The sequence below is a fragment of the Hippocampus bargibanti genome, linkage group LG11 (assembly GCF_051943395.1).
Source record: "Hippocampus bargibanti isolate YZ-2025 linkage group LG11, ASM5194339v1, whole genome shotgun sequence".
Classification (NCBI taxonomy): Eukaryota; Metazoa; Chordata; class Actinopteri; order Syngnathiformes; family Syngnathidae; genus Hippocampus; species Hippocampus bargibanti.
The window spans coordinates 3,519,886-3,539,164 of NC_142744.1; the positions used below are offsets into that span (position 1 = coordinate 3,519,886).

The 19,279-nt window shown below is 41.4% G+C and overlaps 2 protein-coding genes across 3 annotated transcripts; one reads left to right on the forward strand and one right to left on the reverse strand.

The window, feature by feature from the left end:
• Nucleotides 1-36: 36 nt before the first annotated feature.
• Nucleotides 37-3,604, reverse strand: eif3f (eukaryotic translation initiation factor 3, subunit F). Its single transcript, XM_089008881.1, has 7 exons — nucleotides 3,472-3,604; nucleotides 3,101-3,171; nucleotides 1,701-1,918; nucleotides 1,540-1,631; nucleotides 504-640; nucleotides 268-381; nucleotides 37-182 (listed from the first exon to the last, which is right to left on the reverse strand). The coding sequence occupies exons 1-7, from the start codon at nucleotides 3,581-3,583 to the stop codon at nucleotides 105-107; spliced, it is 822 nt and encodes a 273-aa protein (XP_088865007.1). The 5' UTR covers nucleotides 3,584-3,604; the 3' UTR covers nucleotides 37-104.
• A 1,243-nt stretch (nucleotides 3,605-4,847) lies between these two features.
• Nucleotides 4,848-16,767, forward strand: kcnj9 (potassium inwardly rectifying channel subfamily J member 9). 2 transcript variants are annotated; one of them, XR_016116454.1, is made up of 9 exons: nucleotides 4,848-5,058; nucleotides 6,483-6,865; nucleotides 7,744-7,957; nucleotides 10,936-11,137; nucleotides 11,326-11,518; nucleotides 12,430-12,627; nucleotides 13,268-13,398; nucleotides 14,876-15,612; nucleotides 15,745-15,760. XR_016116454.1 is itself a non-coding variant. In XM_089008436.1 (8 exons), the coding sequence occupies exons 2-8, from the start codon at nucleotides 6,580-6,582 to the stop codon at nucleotides 15,137-15,139; spliced, it is 1,488 nt and encodes a 495-aa protein (XP_088864562.1). In that variant the 5' UTR covers nucleotides 4,848-5,058; nucleotides 6,483-6,579; the 3' UTR covers nucleotides 15,140-16,767. The 2 variants fall into 2 exon arrangements, 1 of the variants encoding a protein (XP_088864562.1); XM_089008436.1 differs by having other exon boundaries at nucleotides 14,876-16,767.
• The last annotated feature ends 2,512 nt before the right edge of the window (nucleotides 16,768-19,279 follow it).

The window sequence follows — 19,279 nt, forward strand, 5'->3', positions numbered from 1 at the left end:
ACTACAAATCCAAATCACGCTACAAGCTGGACAGACTCTGGGAATACTTAGCTTTTATTCATCTCAGAAAAAGGGCAACTTGTACACAAAAACTAAACACCGCCTCATAGCACCACGAGTTTCTCATTAAGGGCAATCTGTGCTTGGGTGAGGTTGGACAGGTACGTCACCATCAGGAGATCCTATCAAGAAACATTTGACATGGAATTATTTGATGTGTACTTTCTCCAATTTGGAGAGGAAAACATGACGCAAAGGTAAACATACGTTGATGTTGGAGTTGATCATATTCTCAAAGTCCTCCGCTGAGATGGTGGGGACTTTGTTGACCAGGTCCATTAGGAAGCGGCCCACGCTATTATCTGCCGTCACTTTGCCAGACTGATATGGATAAAGAGGTCACAATCATCGCAAAAATGGAATTTGAGTTACAGTTAAGGCACTACATGTATTATGTTCATGTTCTGAAAGTACGAGATGACAAAATGTCTGGAAAGACTCACCAACACGTCCTCAATGTATGCTAGCACGGTGGTTAGCATGTCCTGAACGCGTGCAGCTGAGCCAGCCACCTGAGAAAGGTCTGACGTCAGGCCCTTGGCGCGACTAGGAATGATGCGTGTCCTCTGCAAAAGGTCCACTTAAAAAGAAAAAATGAAATTAAATTAAAAAACAAGATAGTGAAGGCTGATTTCTTTTTAATTCACAGAATATTAGAGGTATGATCAAGGAAAATGCAAGGGGCCTGCTAAGCTGAATGTCCAAGTTAAATGTAATTACCATATTAGATATCTTATATTTTATATAATAATAATAATAATAATAATAATCCATTTCATTTATAAGCGCCTTTCAAAACTCTCATGGTCATTTTACAGTCACAGGATAAGTTTTTCTGCGGGTGAGCAGCGGTAGCCACACGCGCCGGCGTTCACTCAACCCGGTAGTAACTCAGATAAAAAGCTAGCTAGATAGCTAATAGATAGGTAATACATAGCTAGCCAGCTAGCTAGATAGCTAATAGATAGCTAACTAGATAGCTAGTCAGCCAGCTAGATAGCTACATAGTTAATATATCGATACCTACGTAGCTAGCAGGCCAGCTGGATAGCTATATAGATAAATAAACAAACAAATGAATACATAAACACACAAACAAATAAATAGACGCTTCCCTACTTGCGAACATTCGAGTTACGAACAACGGTAGATACGAACATTTTTGTAATAACATATAGTACTGTATAATAATAATAATAATAATAATAATAATAATACATTTAATGTCTAAGCACCTTTCAAAACTCTCAAGGACACTTGTGTGGGTAATAATACATTTCATTCATAAGCGCCTTTCAAATCTCTGAAGGTCACTTTACAGTCACAGGATAAGTCATTTTTTGGGTGAGCAGCGGCAGCCACACGCGCCAGCGTTCACTCAACCTGGAAGCAACTCAAATAGATAGAAAGCTAGCTAGCTAATAGATCCAAGACTGGGAAGTTGACAAAAATATGGATCACTTTGGACTCTTTCCTTACCGCCTATCCTCTCTGTGTCATAGTAGATGTATTTGACTGTGAGCGGAGTAAACATCACGCCGACCGTTTTTCCAGGTACACCCATTTGCGCGCTGCGTAACAAATGAGGGAAGTTAGCAAGTGGTTGTCGGCGCAAAATGAAAGAGGAAATAAAGACAGACCTGACGTAGGCACGTATGTTCATCTTGCCACTCTGCAGGGCCGTGTCAGCGGTCAGGTGGATAGGGTTGGTTGCCTCGCGACTGTAGTACTCGTGGATGAGGACAGAGTGCTCGGTGATATCGAAGCCTGTGGCGTACCAGCCGATGATGACCTCACTGGGCGACACACGCTTGTGTAGCTCGTACATGTTTTTGGCAAACTCCATGTCAACGGCGACCTGAGGACAACGAATGGAATATCATGTCACACAACTCTCATTCGGCAAAGAGTCTCAAAATCCCCTCATTTTTCCTAGCTTGAGTTGTTGTCCAAAGTGCTCTTCAAAATTGTGTAGAGTAGTGTTTTGTTACAACAACAATAATAATAATAATATATTTTAAGCGCCTTTCAAAGCTCTCAAGGGCACTTTACAGTCACAGACAAGCATAGGTACTATAAAAAATAAAATACAATCACAAATAGAATACAAAAAATAAAATACAATTATAAATAGAAACGAGAGAGAACTACACAGAAAATGCAATTTTAAAGGACAACCAACACCATTTTTTTGTTTCTTAAGTGACATCAGAAAAACGTTTGATAGCATCTAAAATACCCAAAACACGCAGGCTGATATTTTTAGTCAAATGCAAAACACCAATAAATGAGTTAACGTGTCCCAAAACTATTTCAAAATGACCTCGGGATGGCGAGTTTCAGAAGGTCCCAACCCCTTTTTCGTGACGTCACGCCAAGACGTCTTGCCTTTCTCGAGAATCAAAACAATGGCTTCAGATTCGGAGAAGATGCTTTCTTTTTACTCATCCAGTTATGAATATGATTCAAATAGTTCTGAAGAGGAAAGCATAAATGTTTGCAATCAATTAAAGAAGTCCTCCTTTATCAATTCTAGCCGTCAATGACACCAATGTAGCGTCCCGTAAAATGCACAAGATGGCGTCCAAGCTCCGTTGGAAATGGGCTGATTTGTCTGCTGGGAATTTGTGTCAACTAGTATCAAATAGTAGTCTTGGTGCAACACACGATTTACCATCGCGTTATTTAGGTGTATTTCTTCTAATTTCGCCATCAACACGGATCAACACAAAGTTTTCAGACCAAACAAAGTACCCAAAATGCATTGTGTCGCTTTCTCGGTCAGTGACAATAACTACCGTGACGTATCGTCACCAACTCAAAAACAAGACTACCTGAATATTCAGCGGAAGTCTCAAAACATAAAAAAATAGCTATATGCGGTGGAATCTTTGTAAAATACGCTCAGTAGAAGTCATTTGAAGCCATTTTACAAATTATAGACACAACTTGTCCGGAGGCGTCGGTTGTTCATTAAATAGGTTTGTTGTCGAAAACAAACTACGGCGACAACAATAGTCAATAGACATGAGCAACTCACCTCGTCTTCAGACTCATTGTGAGGCACAGAGAAGCAATTCGTCACCTCGATCGAATGTTTGTCGATGGTACCTGTAGGGGGGAGGAAACAATTTCAAATAACACGTCAACGTATCAACAAGCTATATCGAGTCACTTTACGCCTACCACTCACGCTATAAACACACCAGAAACGTTACGGAATCCATATTTATGGTACGATATTACCTATTATAAAAGTGTACGAGGAAAACGACACAAACGGTTTTTGATTCAATTGATGTACTACCGAGCCATGGTAGCTCGCACGCGTTAGCAGCAGACATGCTAACACCAGCGAATGCGGCACGATCGATACAAACTAGGCCAATTACCAACAAAATGACTTCTTACCTAACAGGGTGCCAATCACGCGACTCGCTCCTTCATTTCGTCGCTCGTACGAATCACAAATGGACGCGAGGACGACGGGATGAACCTTCACAACTGGCCCGAAAACCGACATATTGGAAAAGAAGGAAATAAGGGACTTGTTCGTGTCCGGTTAACACAAACTGTCTCGTATTTTAGCCGCATTATTTTTATAGCGCCCACTGGTGATCCGGAGTGTGTATGACACGAAGAAATACTGTATGTGCAATTAGAATATTTGAGTCGAAATGAACGATATTGACACCATTTGGCGTCTCTTATTTTCGCTTATATTAGTCTACTTTTTGTGTCTAGTGAGTTTGAGCGTAAACCTTAAAGGACAACCGACGCCTCTGGACAAGTTGCGTCCATAATTTGTAAAATCACTTCAAATGACTTCTAATTAGCGTCTTTTACAAAGATTCCACGGCATATAGCTATATTTTACGTTTTAAGACTTGCGCTGAATATTCAGGAAGTCTTGTTTTCGAGTTGATGACGATGCCTGACGTGACGTCACTAAAGGAACGCCCCTGACCGAGAAAGAGACACAATGCATTTTGGATACTTTGTTTGGTCTGAAAACTCCGTGTTGATCCGTGTTGATGGCGAAATTAAAAGTAAAACACATAAATAATGCGATGGTGAATCGTTATGTGTTGCACCAAGATGACTATTTGATACTAGTTGACACAAATTCCCAGCGGACAAATCAGCCCATTTCCAACGGAGCTTGGACGCCATCTTGTGCATTTTCTGGGACGCTACATTAGAGTCCTGACGGCTTAAATTGATACGCAAGTACTTCTTTAATCAGTTGCAAATATTTATGCTTTCCTCTTCAGAACTATTTGAATCATATTCATAACTGGATGAGTAACAAGAAAGCATCTTCTCCGAATCTGAAGCCATTGTTTTGATTCTAGAGCAAGGCAAAGACGTACTGGATTGACGTCACGAACAAGGGGGCGGGACCTTCTGAAACTTGCAATTTACAGGGTCATTTTGAAGTACTTTTGGGACACGTTAACTCATTTTTATTGGTGTTTTGCATTTGAAATATCAGCCTGTGTGTTTTGGGTATTTTAGATGCTCTAAAACGTTTTTCTGTTGTCAGTTAGGAAACTAAAAGATGGTGTCGTTGTCCTTGAAATTTAAACACAGCATGAAAAAAACTTGAAATAGGCATAATCGCATCGTTTTAAACACGAAAATGAATCAGATGTAGATTACCCTAAAGAAATAATGACAAAGGATGTAATTACGGCATCATTTACCAAGGCAATGCAACGCTTGGTAAGAGGGGCTGGGCTGACGACACCTGCCCGCCTCCACCGCATCCACACACAGCGGAAGACTCCCCCACCACCACCTCACCAACCACGGCGACACGCTAGCATCGGAAAGACGGAGGCGAGAGGTCCATTTTCGGGGTTGAGGGATTTTCTTTTGTCCTCTTGGTTCCCGGAGGATCCACCGGATCGATGGCGAAGACGGACGGACGCGTCGAACCGCCGTTCCACACGACGAATCCTCATTTTTGTCGGCAAATGAGGTTAAACTAAACAGGTGCTTTATTTCGTTATTTAAATGTATAGCTACTTTTGTTGACCAAATGCGCACCGTTGTTCGGGTACATAAACCCTGTTCACAGATTGTATCAAATTAGCGATCGTGTTTCATTGTGATTTTCCTGCATCAGTTTCACGATGAACGCACCGCTAAATAAATAATTCGATTTAGCCAAATGAATTCGTTACTTTTTTAGTTATAATCATCATAAAATCTACATTTTTTAAACGACAGGCCTGCTGAGTGCATTATGCAAGACACCTGAGATGGCCTGCTGTGATAGCAATGCACTGTGAAAATAGCACACACACATAAACTGCGTCTCTCTCTCTCTCTCTCTCTCTCTCTCTCTCTCACACACACACACACACACACACACACACACACACACACACACACACACACACACACACACACACACACACACACACACACACACACACACACACACACACACACACACACACACGTTCATCCACTTCAAAACATGTAAACTATGCTGACCACAATGGGGTATGCAAATCCAACCCCCGCAACAGAACAATTTAGAATTCTGCTTTTTTTTTAAAAAAGGTTACTTCAAAAGTCAACAGAAATCTGTACTTTCAACAGGCCTTATCTGTGACTTCAGAAAATAGCATGAAATTTATAAAAATTGAAGCGCAGCAGCATACATGACATGGCGGATAGTGTCATAATAAATACAAAATGGGGGGAAAAAAACGTAAAAGTATTCATATCCACCTATTTAAAATTGCATTTTCTGTGTAGCTCTATCTCTTGTTTCTATTTATAACTATATTTTATTTATTATATTCTATTTGTAATTGAATTTTATTTATTATAGTATCTATGCTTGTCTGTGACTGTAAAGTGTCCTTGAGAGTGGCCCGCCACTGAGTTCTAATTATAACTGCCATTTGTATGTCTTTACCGTGTCAAACATGCACATCTCAAAAGAGTTTAACGCTCAAGCTAGCTAACTTTCTATCTATTTGGTTTATTCCGGGTTGAGTGAACGCTCGCGCATGTGGCTGCCGCTGCTCACCCACAGAAAAACTGATCCTGTGACTGTAAAGTGACCATGAGAGTTTTGAAAGGCGCTAGAAATGAAATGTATTATTATTATTATTATTATTATTATTAGCAACAGTTCAGTACACAATTATTCTCTGTCTTTACTTGTTTTTCGAAGTACGAGCATAGTAACCATATTACAAAAGAAATCGCAAAATTAAATCGTTTTTCTTTTACCATCTAGAAGTCTTCATCCATGGAAAATAAAACATGGTGTGAATGTAAACAACAATTTTGGCGTAGGTCTTCTGTCACCTGAGTCATACTGTATATGTGTTTGTTTTGGGATGGTTAAATCAGTCTTTGTGGCACAACAATTGCTTGTTTTCCTTCTCGTCTTTCAGCAAACAAATGGTAGCCCAACAAATATCCAGGGGACAGAGTTTGCCAAAGTGATATTTCACTAACACACACATACACACACACACACAAAAACAAGTCATGGCAGTGGAGAACTCTGTCCTGACCCCCCGTCCGGACTCACTCTCACTGCCGGTGGACCATAAGCCTAAAGGGGAGCAGGAGTCAGTCACCGCCGCCCCGATGTCCCCCGTGGACGGTCGTGGTGTCTTCAACGTGTCCGAGGAGCTGGGCCATGTCGTCACCACCGAGGCGCCCAAGGTGAACCGGTCGTTCCAATCTAAGATGGCCGAACGAGAGGCCACGGTCAATCAGACCAGGAAGAAAACTCAAGGGCCGGAGAAGGAGAGAGGGCGATTCGGATGGGGTGAGTGATTTGGTGGAGATACAGTGATACCTCGGTTTACGAACCCATTGGTTTATGAACTTTTCCGTTTACGAACGTTAAATTGATGAAAATTTTACCTTGGCATATGAACTATTTTTCGGGATACATACGGAGCTGCCACAATGAGTGATGTGTCGTTCGCAAACGAGCCCGTTCTCCTAACAAGAAAATGGCAGCCGGCTTGTTTTGGTCCTCTATTCCCCGCTCCCAGTCTTCGGTTAAAACCACGTGATTGGTCAAGAACGCAGCAGTGAGGGGAGGTGGTTCAAACATTAAAGAGACAGGCAGACGACAGAGAGAAAGTGACAACATGGATAGAAAACAGTGAAATTTGGACTCCTTTCAACTTTGATAGATGTAGACCGCAAGGTTAAAATTCCCAACAATCAGGCTCCACAAACAACCCGCACAAGCTAAACAGAACACAAGTGATGAGGAACAAGGTAAAATTAGAAAGAAAGAAGAAGGCTGCGTTCCTCATCAAGTGTTTAATGCTGATAAAACTGGCCACTCCATTCCATCAAGCCATCAACGACCATCACAAAGGTAAATAAAACGACTTTAATATACAGTACTGTTTTCTTTAATTATAATACCATAGCACATGTATAAACTACATAAAATAAGGTATATTTTATGTAGTTTTAGAAAATTAGAAAGTAGAAAATTAGGTTTTATGGGGACCTGGTAACGGATTATTCTCATTTTAATGGTTTCCTATGGGAAATTAATTTTTGGGATACACACTTTTCGCCTTACACACTCTGTCTGGGAACCAATTAAGTTTATAAGCCAAAGTATCACTGTAGTCTAAAGACGTTCCATAATGCCGGTTTGTCTTGATATTTTTGTACCAGCTCGCACTCGCCGCAAGAGGCAGCGCTACGTAGAGAAGAACGGCCGCTGCAACGTGCAGCACGGCAACATGCGGGAGACGTACCGCTATCTGACGGACATTTTCACCACTCTGGTGGATCTCAACTGGCGCTGCTCACTTTTCGTCTTTGTCATGGCGTACGCCGTCACGTGGCTCTTCTTCGGCGCCATCTGGTACCTCATTGCCTACTGCAGGTTAGCATCATTCCACTTGATCCGTATGCTTGAACTCATTCACTGCCGTTCACAATTTTTTTTTCTGGAATTGAAAATAAAACAAAGAGCGCCTCGAATTAGGTCGGGTTTTGGTTTTTCTTGCTTGGGTGCTGATAAACCTCTGGACAGACCTCCGGCAATGATTTTTGTCCCTTCCACAAGGGTGCAGCATTTCATTTTTTTCCCATGTTAGCGCTCTGTTCCACCTTCAGCTGTTGTTCAAGCGCTATATAAACCAATATGTATGTTTGTATTGTATTTTGTACAGCTGCCCCCATTTCAAGTTCAGATAACTCCAGACCCATATAACTTAGGAATTAACTCTTTCTGATGAAAGAAGAAAGTTTAAGGTTTCTAACACTGAATTTAATGTTTATGTAGTCCTAAAACTCAATATTCTGTGGGTCCTGGAATTCAAGTGACAATGATAAAAACTGGCACTGGAATGGACACATTTTTGCACATCGTCTGGCAGTGAATGAGTTAACAACAGTTGAAGCTGTAACAAAGCGCTAACATGGACAAAAGGCAATTGCTGCCCCCTCATTGCCAGAGGTCTGATGAGTGCTTTATCTGCACCTCCGTAAGAAAGACCAAAACCCGAACAATTTTGGGCTCATTGTCACACTCTTTAATTCCTGAATAAATTCGTGAATGGCGGCAGATGAGTTAATGAATACCCAGTTTTCAAATCTGAAGTCAATAATAATAATAATAATAATACTAAATTTCGTTTATAAGCGCCTTTCAAAACTCTCAAGGTGACTTTACAGTCACAGGATAAGTTTTACTGTGGGTGAGCAGCGGCAGCCACACGCCCCAGCATTCACTCAACCCGGAAGTAACTCAAATAGTTGCAAAGCGAGATAAATAGCTAATAGATAGCTAGCGAGTCAGCAAGATAGCTACATAGCCAATAGATAGCTCGCGAGATAGCTAGCCTAATGACTGTCATTGTGGTTTACATACGCCAATTTGAAATTATGTTTCAGACTTTAGCAAGCATCATGGAATTTCACAAAATGTGATTTGCTTGAACGGGCCAAATAAAATGATGTTGTAGGCCCGATTTGGCCCCCGGGCCTTGACTTTGAAACCTGTGAATTAGATCAATGTGAGATGTGTTAGCAATTTTTCAACCATCAATTTAAGATAAACGATGTGACAAACCTGCTCTTTTGTTATGATACAATGCTGTAATTAATGAAAAACTAATATCACTTTACTGATGACACCTTGCCAACAATATTTATCACGTTTTATTTTCTGCTGCGGTGTTCAAAATGCGAAATGGGCAGCAAACAATTTATCATCAACACAATCAGGTAATTATTTAGCGGGCATTAGCAGCGGCGTACGTCAAGCGAAGCTGCTCTGGACTCGCCTCGTGCCGTCTTGTTTATCGCCAAACACGACTAATGGAGCTCCCAATCTGACACTTGGCGGGAACATCAATATAATACGAGCGTGTATATATAACGAGGGCTGCCTCTGAACCGCCCGGCGATAAGGTCTGAGTTTTTGCTGCGAAGGCTGAAAAGAAAAAGAAAGAAGCGGTCGTCGCATAATGGCGACGTGGCATGAGGCTCTCTCATTAGCTAACGGCTTCATCTCGTAAAATCTTGACCTTATCGTATCAATGGATCACCCAATGACAGCTCCGGCTGAGAGATGCTATCTTTGGGCTTCCTTGACACCGACGATGTTTCATATAAAAGACACGGATGCTATAAATTAACACCACTTTAATGGATTAGCTTCCTCGTTTTTTTTTAAGAAACATTAGCGCCTGTTACACAATGTGTTTTTGTCCCAATGGTGTTGCCTTATCATTGCTAGCGATACGTTTATGTTAGCATAGGTATGTTTCCATCGCATTGCTGTTCGTATTATTATAAAGATCTATTGACTTTTGAATCTAAAGTCAAGAGAGCTTTAAAAGAAATAGTGGTGTGAAAGTCAAGGCCCGGGGGCCAAATCTGGTCCACCACATCATTTTATTCGGCCAGTGAAAGCAAATCAAACTTGGGAAATTCCATGATGTTTGATTACTACCTGGCTAGCTGATCTAGCTGGCTACCTAGCTGGCTATCTATTAGCCATCTGACTGGCTCGCTAGTTATCTAGCTAGCTATCTATCTATTAGTTATACGGCTAACTAGCTAGATGTCTATCTATTGGCTATCTATTAGCTATCAAGCTAATAGAGCTATCTATTAGCTGTCTATTGGCCATCTAGCTGTCTGGCTGGCTAGATGGCTATTATTATTATTATTGGCTATCTAGCTAGCTATCTTTTAGCTCGATATTTCTTAGCTAAATAGCTAGCTTTCTGTGTATTTGAGTTACTTCCGGGTTGAGTGAACGCTGGCGCGTGTGGCTGCTGCTGCTCACCCACAGAGAAAAACTTATCCTGTGACTGTAAAGTGATATATAATAATTAGTACATTTCATTTATAAGTGCCTTTCAAAACTCTCAAGGTCACTTTACAGTCACAGGATAAGTTTTTCTCTGTGGGTGAGCAGCAGTAGCCACACGCGCCAGCGTTCACTCAACTCGGAAGTAACTCAAATACACAGAAAGTTAGCTATTTAGCTAAGAAATATCGAGCTAAAAGATAGCTAGCTAGATAGCCAATAATAATAATAATAGCCATCTAGCCAGCCAGACAGCTAGATGGCCAATAGACAGCTAATAGATAGCTCTATTAGCTTGATAGCTAGATATATAGCCAGCTCAGAAACCTGGCTAGGGACAAATGCTAAGTCCGGCGCATTTATTGTCAATGAAACTACAGTAATAAATAAATACATATAAGATGTCAAATTTCCAGTTTCTGAGGGGTGTCCATAAAACCAGTCAGTTTGTTTTACAAACTGATACCTTCGTTGTGGGTCACTTTATACATTTCAAATCAGCATTTTCGAATTGAATTTGCTCTTATGGTCATCCTCAGGGGTGATCTGGACCACCTTGAGGACGAGACGTGGACACCGTGCGTCAACAATGTCAATGGCTTCATTTCGGCGTTCCTCTTCTCCATCGAGACGGAAACCACCATTGGCTATGGCCATCGCGTCATCACTGACCAATGTCCCGTTGGTACCATGCTGCTACTGTTGCAGGCCATTTTGGGCTCAATGGTCAACGCTTTCATGGTGAGTACGTGTTATTGCATCTTTGGAAGTATTTTGGAGTCCTTTTAAACAGTTTTAGCGTGATAGAAAAATATACTGTTTTTTCACAATTGTAATTGACAAGCTCTTGGAAATCTGCCTAGCAACAAGTAGCCGATCAAAGTGAGTTGGCCAGGTGATGAAAACTAGCATGTGGTGTTGATACGCAGGTGGGCTGCATGTTCGTGAAGATCTCACAGCCCAATAAGCGGGCCGAAACGCTGGTGTTTTCAAAGAATGCTGTCATCTCTTTGCGGGACGACAAGTTGTGTCTGATGTTCCGGGTGGGCGACCTGCGCAGCTCACATATTGTGGGCGCCAACATGCGGGCCAAGCTCATCAAATCGAAGCAGACCCAGGAGGGTAAGACTGCCAAACAACCATTTCATCGCTAGGCCTTCAGTAGTACTATGTCTGAATCAATCAGGACTGAAAAAAGGGTGGTGTGATTTACTACAAGTCCACTAGAGGGTAGCATTAGTTCGTGACGTAGGTTGGTCCGTGACGTCACGCCAAGACGTCTTGCATTGCTGGAGAATCAAAACAATGGCTTCAGATTCGGAGAATATGCTTTCTTGTTACACATCCAGTTATGAATATGATTCAAATAGTTCTGAAGAGGAAAGCATACATGTTTGCAATCGATTAAAGAATTTATTTGTGCCATTTTGAGCCAACGTTGGGGGGAAATCTCTCACCCAAACAAAAGAGGCACAAAATGGCGATTCATGAATGGGAAATTCATTATATGGCGCTTGGACGTCCTCTTCTGGCCTTCTGACGGCTTTTGGGTGCAACACGAGGTCCCCAGACCAAACAAGTACAGAAAAATACATTGACATGATGGAAGGACCGCTACAATGCGTCTTTTTTTACGGTCAGGGGCGGTCCTTTAGTGACGTCACGTACGGACTCGTCACCAACTCAAAAACAAGACTTCCTGAATATTCAGCGTGAGTCTTAAAACGTAATATATAGCTATATGCGGTGGAGTCTTTGTAAAATACGCTCAGTAGAAGTCATTTGAAGCCATTTTACAAATTATGGACATAAATTGTCCGGAGACGTCGGTTGTCCTTTTAAATAAGTCCGTGATTCAGATATTTTTAGGCCAGCAGAGAAGGCTTTGCAGGCCTCGACTGCCAAAATCTGTGATCAATAAAAAGTGTACCGTCTTGGTCTTTTAGGACATTATGAAATCAATTCTTGCTTATTTTGATTCTGTGACAGGATGTATATTTCACACTTTTACCTTCTGCGCCCCTTCTTTGAAGGTGAGTTCATCCCCTTGGACCAGACGGATATCAGCGTGGGCTTCGAGACAGGCGACGATCGCCTCTTCCTGGTGTCGCCGCTGGTCATCTCGCATGAGATCGACGCCCGATCGCCTTTTTGGGACATGTCGCAGGCGCAACTGGAGAAGGAAGACTTTGAGATCGTGGTCATCCTGGAAGGAATGGTGGAGGCAACAGGTGGGACTTTTTCATCGATGGACCACTCCTGTACGACTGAGAGCTTACACCAAGGGTGTCAAAGTCATTTTTTGCCGCGGGCCACATTGTAGTTATGGTTTCCTCTCGAGGGCCGTTCTGAATTTGGGGAACCCATTAGAATGTTTAAATCCCTTCAAATATTACATATAGAGCACACAGCAAATTAATGAATAACTCGTTTTCAAATCTGAAGTCAAGAATAATGACTTTTATTGTGGTTGACATCCAAAAATATGAAATTTTGGCTCAGATTTTAGCAATCATCATGGAATTTCACAAGTTTGATTTGCTTTCGCGGGCCGAAAAAAATGATGTGGCGGGCCGGATTTGGCCCGCGGGCCTTGACTTTGACACCTGTGGCTTACACAGACAAGATGTGGCTTAGCAAAGCTCTTATCTTATTGCCTTACCACAAAATGGCCCCAGAGGAAGATGATAAAAGTTATCAAGCTATTCTTTGACGTTCTGGGGGAGGGTGAAGTTGGCTATTGATTTCCTTGCTCAGCAACTTCAGATGAAGGTTTTTCACTCGTAACTCTGCCGCAGAGAATAATCATAATAAGGGCGGATCGTTTATCACCCGCTGCATCGCTCAAATGATTCTGTCTTTGTGTGCAAGGTATGACCTGCCAAGCCCGAAGCTCCTACTTGGCTGAGGAGGTGCAATGGGGGCACCGCTTCAGTCCCATGATGTCGTTGGCTGAGGGCTTCTTCGATGTTGATTACGGTGCTTTCCATCACACCTTTGAGGTAACGTCTCACCTGGTTTAATCAGAATCAGAAGCAGAAAACCTTTATTCGTCCCACAATGGGGTAATTTGCAGGCCACAGCAGCAATTTGAAAGGAGATGGGTTGGTGGGCGCTGAAAGGATAGAAAATAAGATATTCTAAGCATAGTAAAATAAAAATGTCAACTGTGTACTGTAAATGTGCAAAACCGTTTCATAAAAAACTCTACATAGTGCAAGTATCAAGAAAGAAATTAATATTGCAATTGTTATGACAACCATCTGACTCGTATACTGTATATCTTACCTTATCTTATACTATCCTACCCTGCCCTACCCTACCCTACCCTACCCTACCCTACACTACACTACACTACACTAGACTACACTACATTATATTACAGTAAAGTCTCGTTATATCGATATCGGATATATCGATAGTCCCGATTATATCGATACTATTTCTATGCACACACGGGGAAAATTACATGCAAACAGGGTCGGATATATCGATAGTCCCGGTTATATCGATATTTTTTCGGACTCCCTTGAATATCGATATAACGAGACTTTACTGTATATTACAGTGATACCTCAGCTCACAAACTTAATTGGTTCCCAGAAAGTGTGTTTACGGCAAAAAGTTTGTCTGCCAAACATTTATTTCCCATAAGAAACCATTAAAAATTAGAATAATCCGTTCCCAGGTCCCCATAAAACATCATTTTCTACAAAATAAGCTTTAAAATCACATAAAATATATATTATTTTATGTATAATAAATGTGCTATTGTGTTGTAATTAAAGAAATAAACTGTAGTGTAGTGTCTTGATGAAATCCCAGTAAAAAATTCTTTCTCGGTGATAATACCCTCACTCACACGGTCCCCTGCTAGCTGCTTTTCGTTAATCCAAATCAACAGACGTTTTTCAACCTCTTCTATTGCCTGAGAGCGTTGCTTAGACAACACAGAAAGAAAGCCACACGTAGCAATGGTCGACTTAGCATACTGGTACGGGGATGCTAAATCACATAAATGCACACCTCGTTTGTTTTTTTCGATGATCGCCTTTTCTGCTCGACCGTAATTTTCTTTTGTGTCCTCTTTGCCTTAACACTAGCCTGTGATGGGGTCTTTTTCGGTCCCATAATTGCAAAAGTACTCCAATCGATAACAAACCACATCTGAACTCAAAGAAAACTAGTCCGCCAGCCACCGTGACACTGTTCGACCGTGTGGTTTGGTGTTCATCCGCCGAAAACTAGTCTGCCAGCCACCGTGGCGTTGTGTGGTTTGGTTCGTCCGCCAAAAACTATTTATTTTTATTAATTTGTTCGCCAAGACTATATGCTCGCGAATTGAATGTTCGCGACGCGAAAAGTTCGTGAGCTAAGGCGTTTGTAAGCTGAGGTATTCTGTATGTGGAATTTAAACTACAATATGGTAAAAAAATGAGTTTGACCCCCTTTTCCTTGATGATGTGCATCCCACTCCAGGTAGACACGCCCTCCTCTTCAGCACGAGAGCTCTCATTGGCCGCCGCTAGGTTGGACGCTCACCTGTACTGGTCCATCTCCAGCCGGCTGGACGAGGAGCCCACCCTAGCCCAGCAGGGCGTCAAGGAGCCCGAGAGCCTCGCCGACAACGTCAAAGGGGAGGCGCCGCCCACTTTTATCGTCGGCGAGATGACCGACAACAGCGTTCCATTGCCGGCGCTCGGCGAACCAAACGGCAGCATCCAGTCAGCATGCGAGGCCTAGATGACAGAATGCGCACTGAGACATTCGGACGATATGTTCAGAACTCCAAAAGAAGACATTTTGTTTCTTTTTTGTCTTTCTCAATAGCATAAATAGACTTTTTATCAACGTTTCAACGAGGTAGGATATTATACATCGGCCAGATTTGCTCACATTTGGTCAGTCTGTAAAATAGTACAGTATGATGTGCTACAATAATAATAATAATAATAATAATAATAATAATAATAATAATAATAATAATAATAATAATAATAATAATAATAATAATACATTTCATTTATCAGCGCCTTTCAAAGTTCTCAAGGTCACTTTATAGTCACAGGATCAGTTTTTCTGTGGGTGAGGAGCAGCGACCACATGCGCCAGTGTTCACTCAACCGGGAATCAAGTTCGCTAGCTAGCTCATAGATAACAAATAGCTATCTAGCTAGCTAGTTAGACAGCTAATAGATAGCATAATAGAGAGCTAGGTAGCCAGCAACGGTGACCCTGGTCAAACGGGAATAACTCAAATAGATCAAGTTAGCTAGCTAGCTCATAGATAACAAATAGCTATCTAGCTAGCTAGTCAGACAGCTACTAGATAGCAAATAGATGGCTAGCTAGGTAGCCAGCAACGGTGACCCCGTTCAACTGGGAATAACTCAAATAGATCAAGTCAGCTAGCTAGCTAATGGCTAACTAATAGCTGGCTAGCTAGTTAGACAGCTAATAGATAGCAAATAGAAAGCTTGCTAGGTAGCCATCAACGGTAACTCCGTTCAACCGGGAATAACTCAAATATGTGATGTCACACATGCAGTGGTCATTGTACTTTTATTCATCAGGGGACAACCAAATGTGTCATCAAATCAATTTGCTTTGCTTTGCAAGCATTTTCCCAAATACTGGAATGGGAGCTACCTTGGAGGGTGTTGTTTATTCAGGACATTCCTACCACAGGTGGACATTCCTACATCAGGTGAACACATAAGGATGTTTCTGGTATCGTATATAATGCAGGATTTACGTCTGTGTAAGCTCTCAGTCGCACAGGAGGGGTCCATCGATGAAAAGGTTTCTTCAGCCGTCATCTGTACTTCTTTGAAGGTGTCGGACGTTTCGCTTCTTATCCAAGAGGCTTCGTCAGCGAACTAAAGTCTTTGGCTGGGGAGTAAAAGAAGCTATTTTCATAAAACAGCAAAATCCTTCACTAAATCGCCATGGTAGGGTGAGGTTCAATTTGGATAGTTCGTACAACAGACTTCTTAGGCAACATAGGCTAAGTTATGCTGATGAGGTGAAACCAGGGCAAATGGGGCAATCAGGCCAGTCATAGACCTCATACTCAGGCAGGACAATAAAAGTAATCAGTGTAGCCGCATGGAATAGTCCTCTGCTCCCCCCAAATCATAGCAGAGTCTGGCACCGCCACGTCTGGACAGTTGGGATATACAGTAAAGTCTCGTTATATCGATATTCAAGGGAGTCCGAAAAAATATCGATATAACCGGGACTATCGATATATCCGACCCTGTTAGCATGTAATTTTCTCCGTGCGTGCATAGAAATAGTATCGATATAACCGGGACTATCGATATATCCGATATCGATATAACGAGACTTTACTGTATATATAGGGCCGAAACTGCCAGCCAAATGCTTTAGTTCGCTGACGAAGCCTCTTGGATAAGAAGCGAAACATCCGACATCTTCAAAGAATTACAGATGACGGCTGAAGAAACCTTCTCATCGATAATGCAGGGTTATTATTTTTTTCTTTGGTCTCAGCCATTGGTGTATTCGGACTTTTAAAATGTCATTTTGCTGTGATACAGTGGCCGTTAAGGGATACAAACGTCTGTAACTCTAAAAGAGAACATTTTAAAGGATATTATGATGAAGTTGGTGATTGACCTTGGGGGGGAAAAACTCACAGTACAAATCACACCCAAACTTCCTGCTACCCGCTGCTGTCTCTAAACGTGGTGTTTTTAACTTGTTTAATGCTTTTAATAACAAGAGTAGTCGATATCATTTACGAATATGTCACTTAGAATAAAGTCTACTCCAGAGTAACTGCTTTCTTGCATATATCTGTCATGATTGATGTCGCTGCCAGACAGGAGAAGTCAGCACATTGGGTTACTAGGCAGAATCAGAATTAGTGCAGTACCTCAGTTTAACCGCTAGAGGAAGACAAATATCCCACAACACTAGAATCTGACATTGGCAGCCATGCAGCCTTATTGGTGCTGTTTTAGGCGATGGGGAACCCATCAGCTGTCTCCTAGGCAACCAGGGCTTGGGGTGTGTGTATGTGTGGAGCTGTGAGTCTGTACATCTGTGTGTGTGTGTGTGTGTGTGTGTGTGTGTGTGTGTGTGTGTGTGTGTGTGTGTGTGTGTGTGTGTGTGTGTGTGTGTGTGTGTGTGTGTGTGTGTGTGTGTGTGTGTGTGTGTGTGTGTGTGTGTGTGTGTGTGTGTGTGTGTGTGTGTGTGTGTGTGTGTGTGTGTGCGTGTGTGTGTGTGTGTGTGTGTGTGTGTGTGTGTTTTGAAGCAGATGTCCAAAAAGGGTTAATGGACTAAAGGGAGGTCATTAGGAAGTGATGTTTGATAAGATGTAGTAGCATTGTTTTTTTTTTCACCACAGTGACCTTCACATGCAAAGTGACCTTGACATTGACATGGAGCCATGGAGGGATGACTTAAAAAAAGGGACAATAGCAGTCATCTGTGACCCATTCAGTCCCAAAATAGAACAAAGAGGAGGCAAAGCGGGTGATTTCGAGGTTTACCAGGGTTGAATTCTGGAGTCACGGTGACATGAAATCTTTGCCCTCGAGTGTTCAAATGCCAGGTTGATCTGATATAAAAATGACATTAATTAAATATATTTTTCAAATTCGTCCCACTATTAATTAACATGATCGTTTTTTTTTTTTTTTAAGAGAGCAGATTCAAAACAAACAACACACTCGCATGCATGCGGAAGTGGCTTTGTATAGAATTAACAAATCAAACACGTTCTAAATTGAAATTGGCAAACAAGTGCCGCTCTCCTGGCTGCCAAATGATCTTTTTATTCTTAATTTTTAAGAGACTTGCAAAGCGAGAAGACAAGATGAAATCTGCATTGATCCACAAAGGGGGAATCTTGCACCTACAGGTCAGTCATCTTGGGGGGGAAAAAATAATCTCTTGGACTTCTTTGAGACTTCTCCGTGATTATAAATAAATTAACACAAAAAAACTAGAAGGTTGCAGAAATACGTCTGTGATATAAGAAAAAAATGCTGAGTATTGTATTCAACTTGACTGTAAAATCACTTACATGAATTCTGGAATTCATCCAAAATGGCTGCTTCCACCAAAATGGCTGACTTCCTGTTGAAATTTTTGGGGCACATCTCATTTTTCAATCGCCCTGTCACGATTGTTCGTCTTGTGATGATAGACACGTCTACCTAACTACGTGATATCACTACATATCTGTCAACCTTGGCTAATAGCTGTCCTTAGAAATGATTAAAATCCCCGTATAACAGTGGTAGTATGCTATACATTATTTGAAATGATAAAAATAAATAAATAAATAAACAGAAAATATGGGAAACGTATAAGTTGACAGGTATGGGCATGTGAATCACTTTTGGACTTCTCCGGTGATTAAATAATACATACATTCGCACAAGAAAACTAGAAAGTTTGATAAATACATCTCTGATATAAGAAAAAAAATGTTGAGCAGTGTATTAAACTTTTGAGTTGACTGTAAAATCACTTACATGAATTCTGGAATTCATCCAAAATGGCTGCTTCCACCAAAATGGCCGACTTCCTGTTGAATTTTTTGGGGCACGTCTCATTTTTCAATCGCCGTGTCATGATAGACATGTTTACCTCATTCCGTGACATCACTACATACCTGTCAACCTTGGCTAATAGCTGTCCTTAGAAATGATTAGAATCCTCGTATAACAGTCGTAGTACGTCATACATTATTTGGAATGATTTAAAAAAAAAACAGAAAATATGGGGAACGTATAAGTTGACAATCGCTTTTAGACTTGTCCATGATTAAATAATACATAAATTAATACAAGAAAACTATACAGTTATATCAAGACATCTTTGATGTTAAGCAGTGTCTTAAACTTT

Coding starts and splice junctions, on each gene's coding strand:
- eif3f (XM_089008881.1), bottom strand. CDS start 3,583: ATGTCGGTTTTCGGGCCAGTTGTGAAGGTTCATCCCGTCGTCCTCGCG. Junction 1,632..1,700: donor AACATACGTGCCTACGTCAG/GTCTGTCTTTAT, acceptor TTTGTTACGCAG/CGCGCAAATGGGTGTACCTG. Junction 382..503: donor CATACATTGAGGACGTGTTG/GTGAGTCTTTCC, acceptor TATCCATATCAG/TCTGGCAAAGTGACGGCAGA.
- kcnj9 (XM_089008436.1), top strand. CDS start 6,580: ATGGCAGTGGAGAACTCTGTCCTGACCCCCCGTCCGGACTCACTCTCA. Junction 11,519..12,429: donor ATCGAAGCAGACCCAGGAGG/GTAAGACTGCCA, acceptor CCTTCTTTGAAG/GTGAGTTCATCCCCTTGGAC. Junction 13,399..14,875: donor CTTTCCATCACACCTTTGAG/GTAACGTCTCAC, acceptor ATCCCACTCCAG/GTAGACACGCCCTCCTCTTC.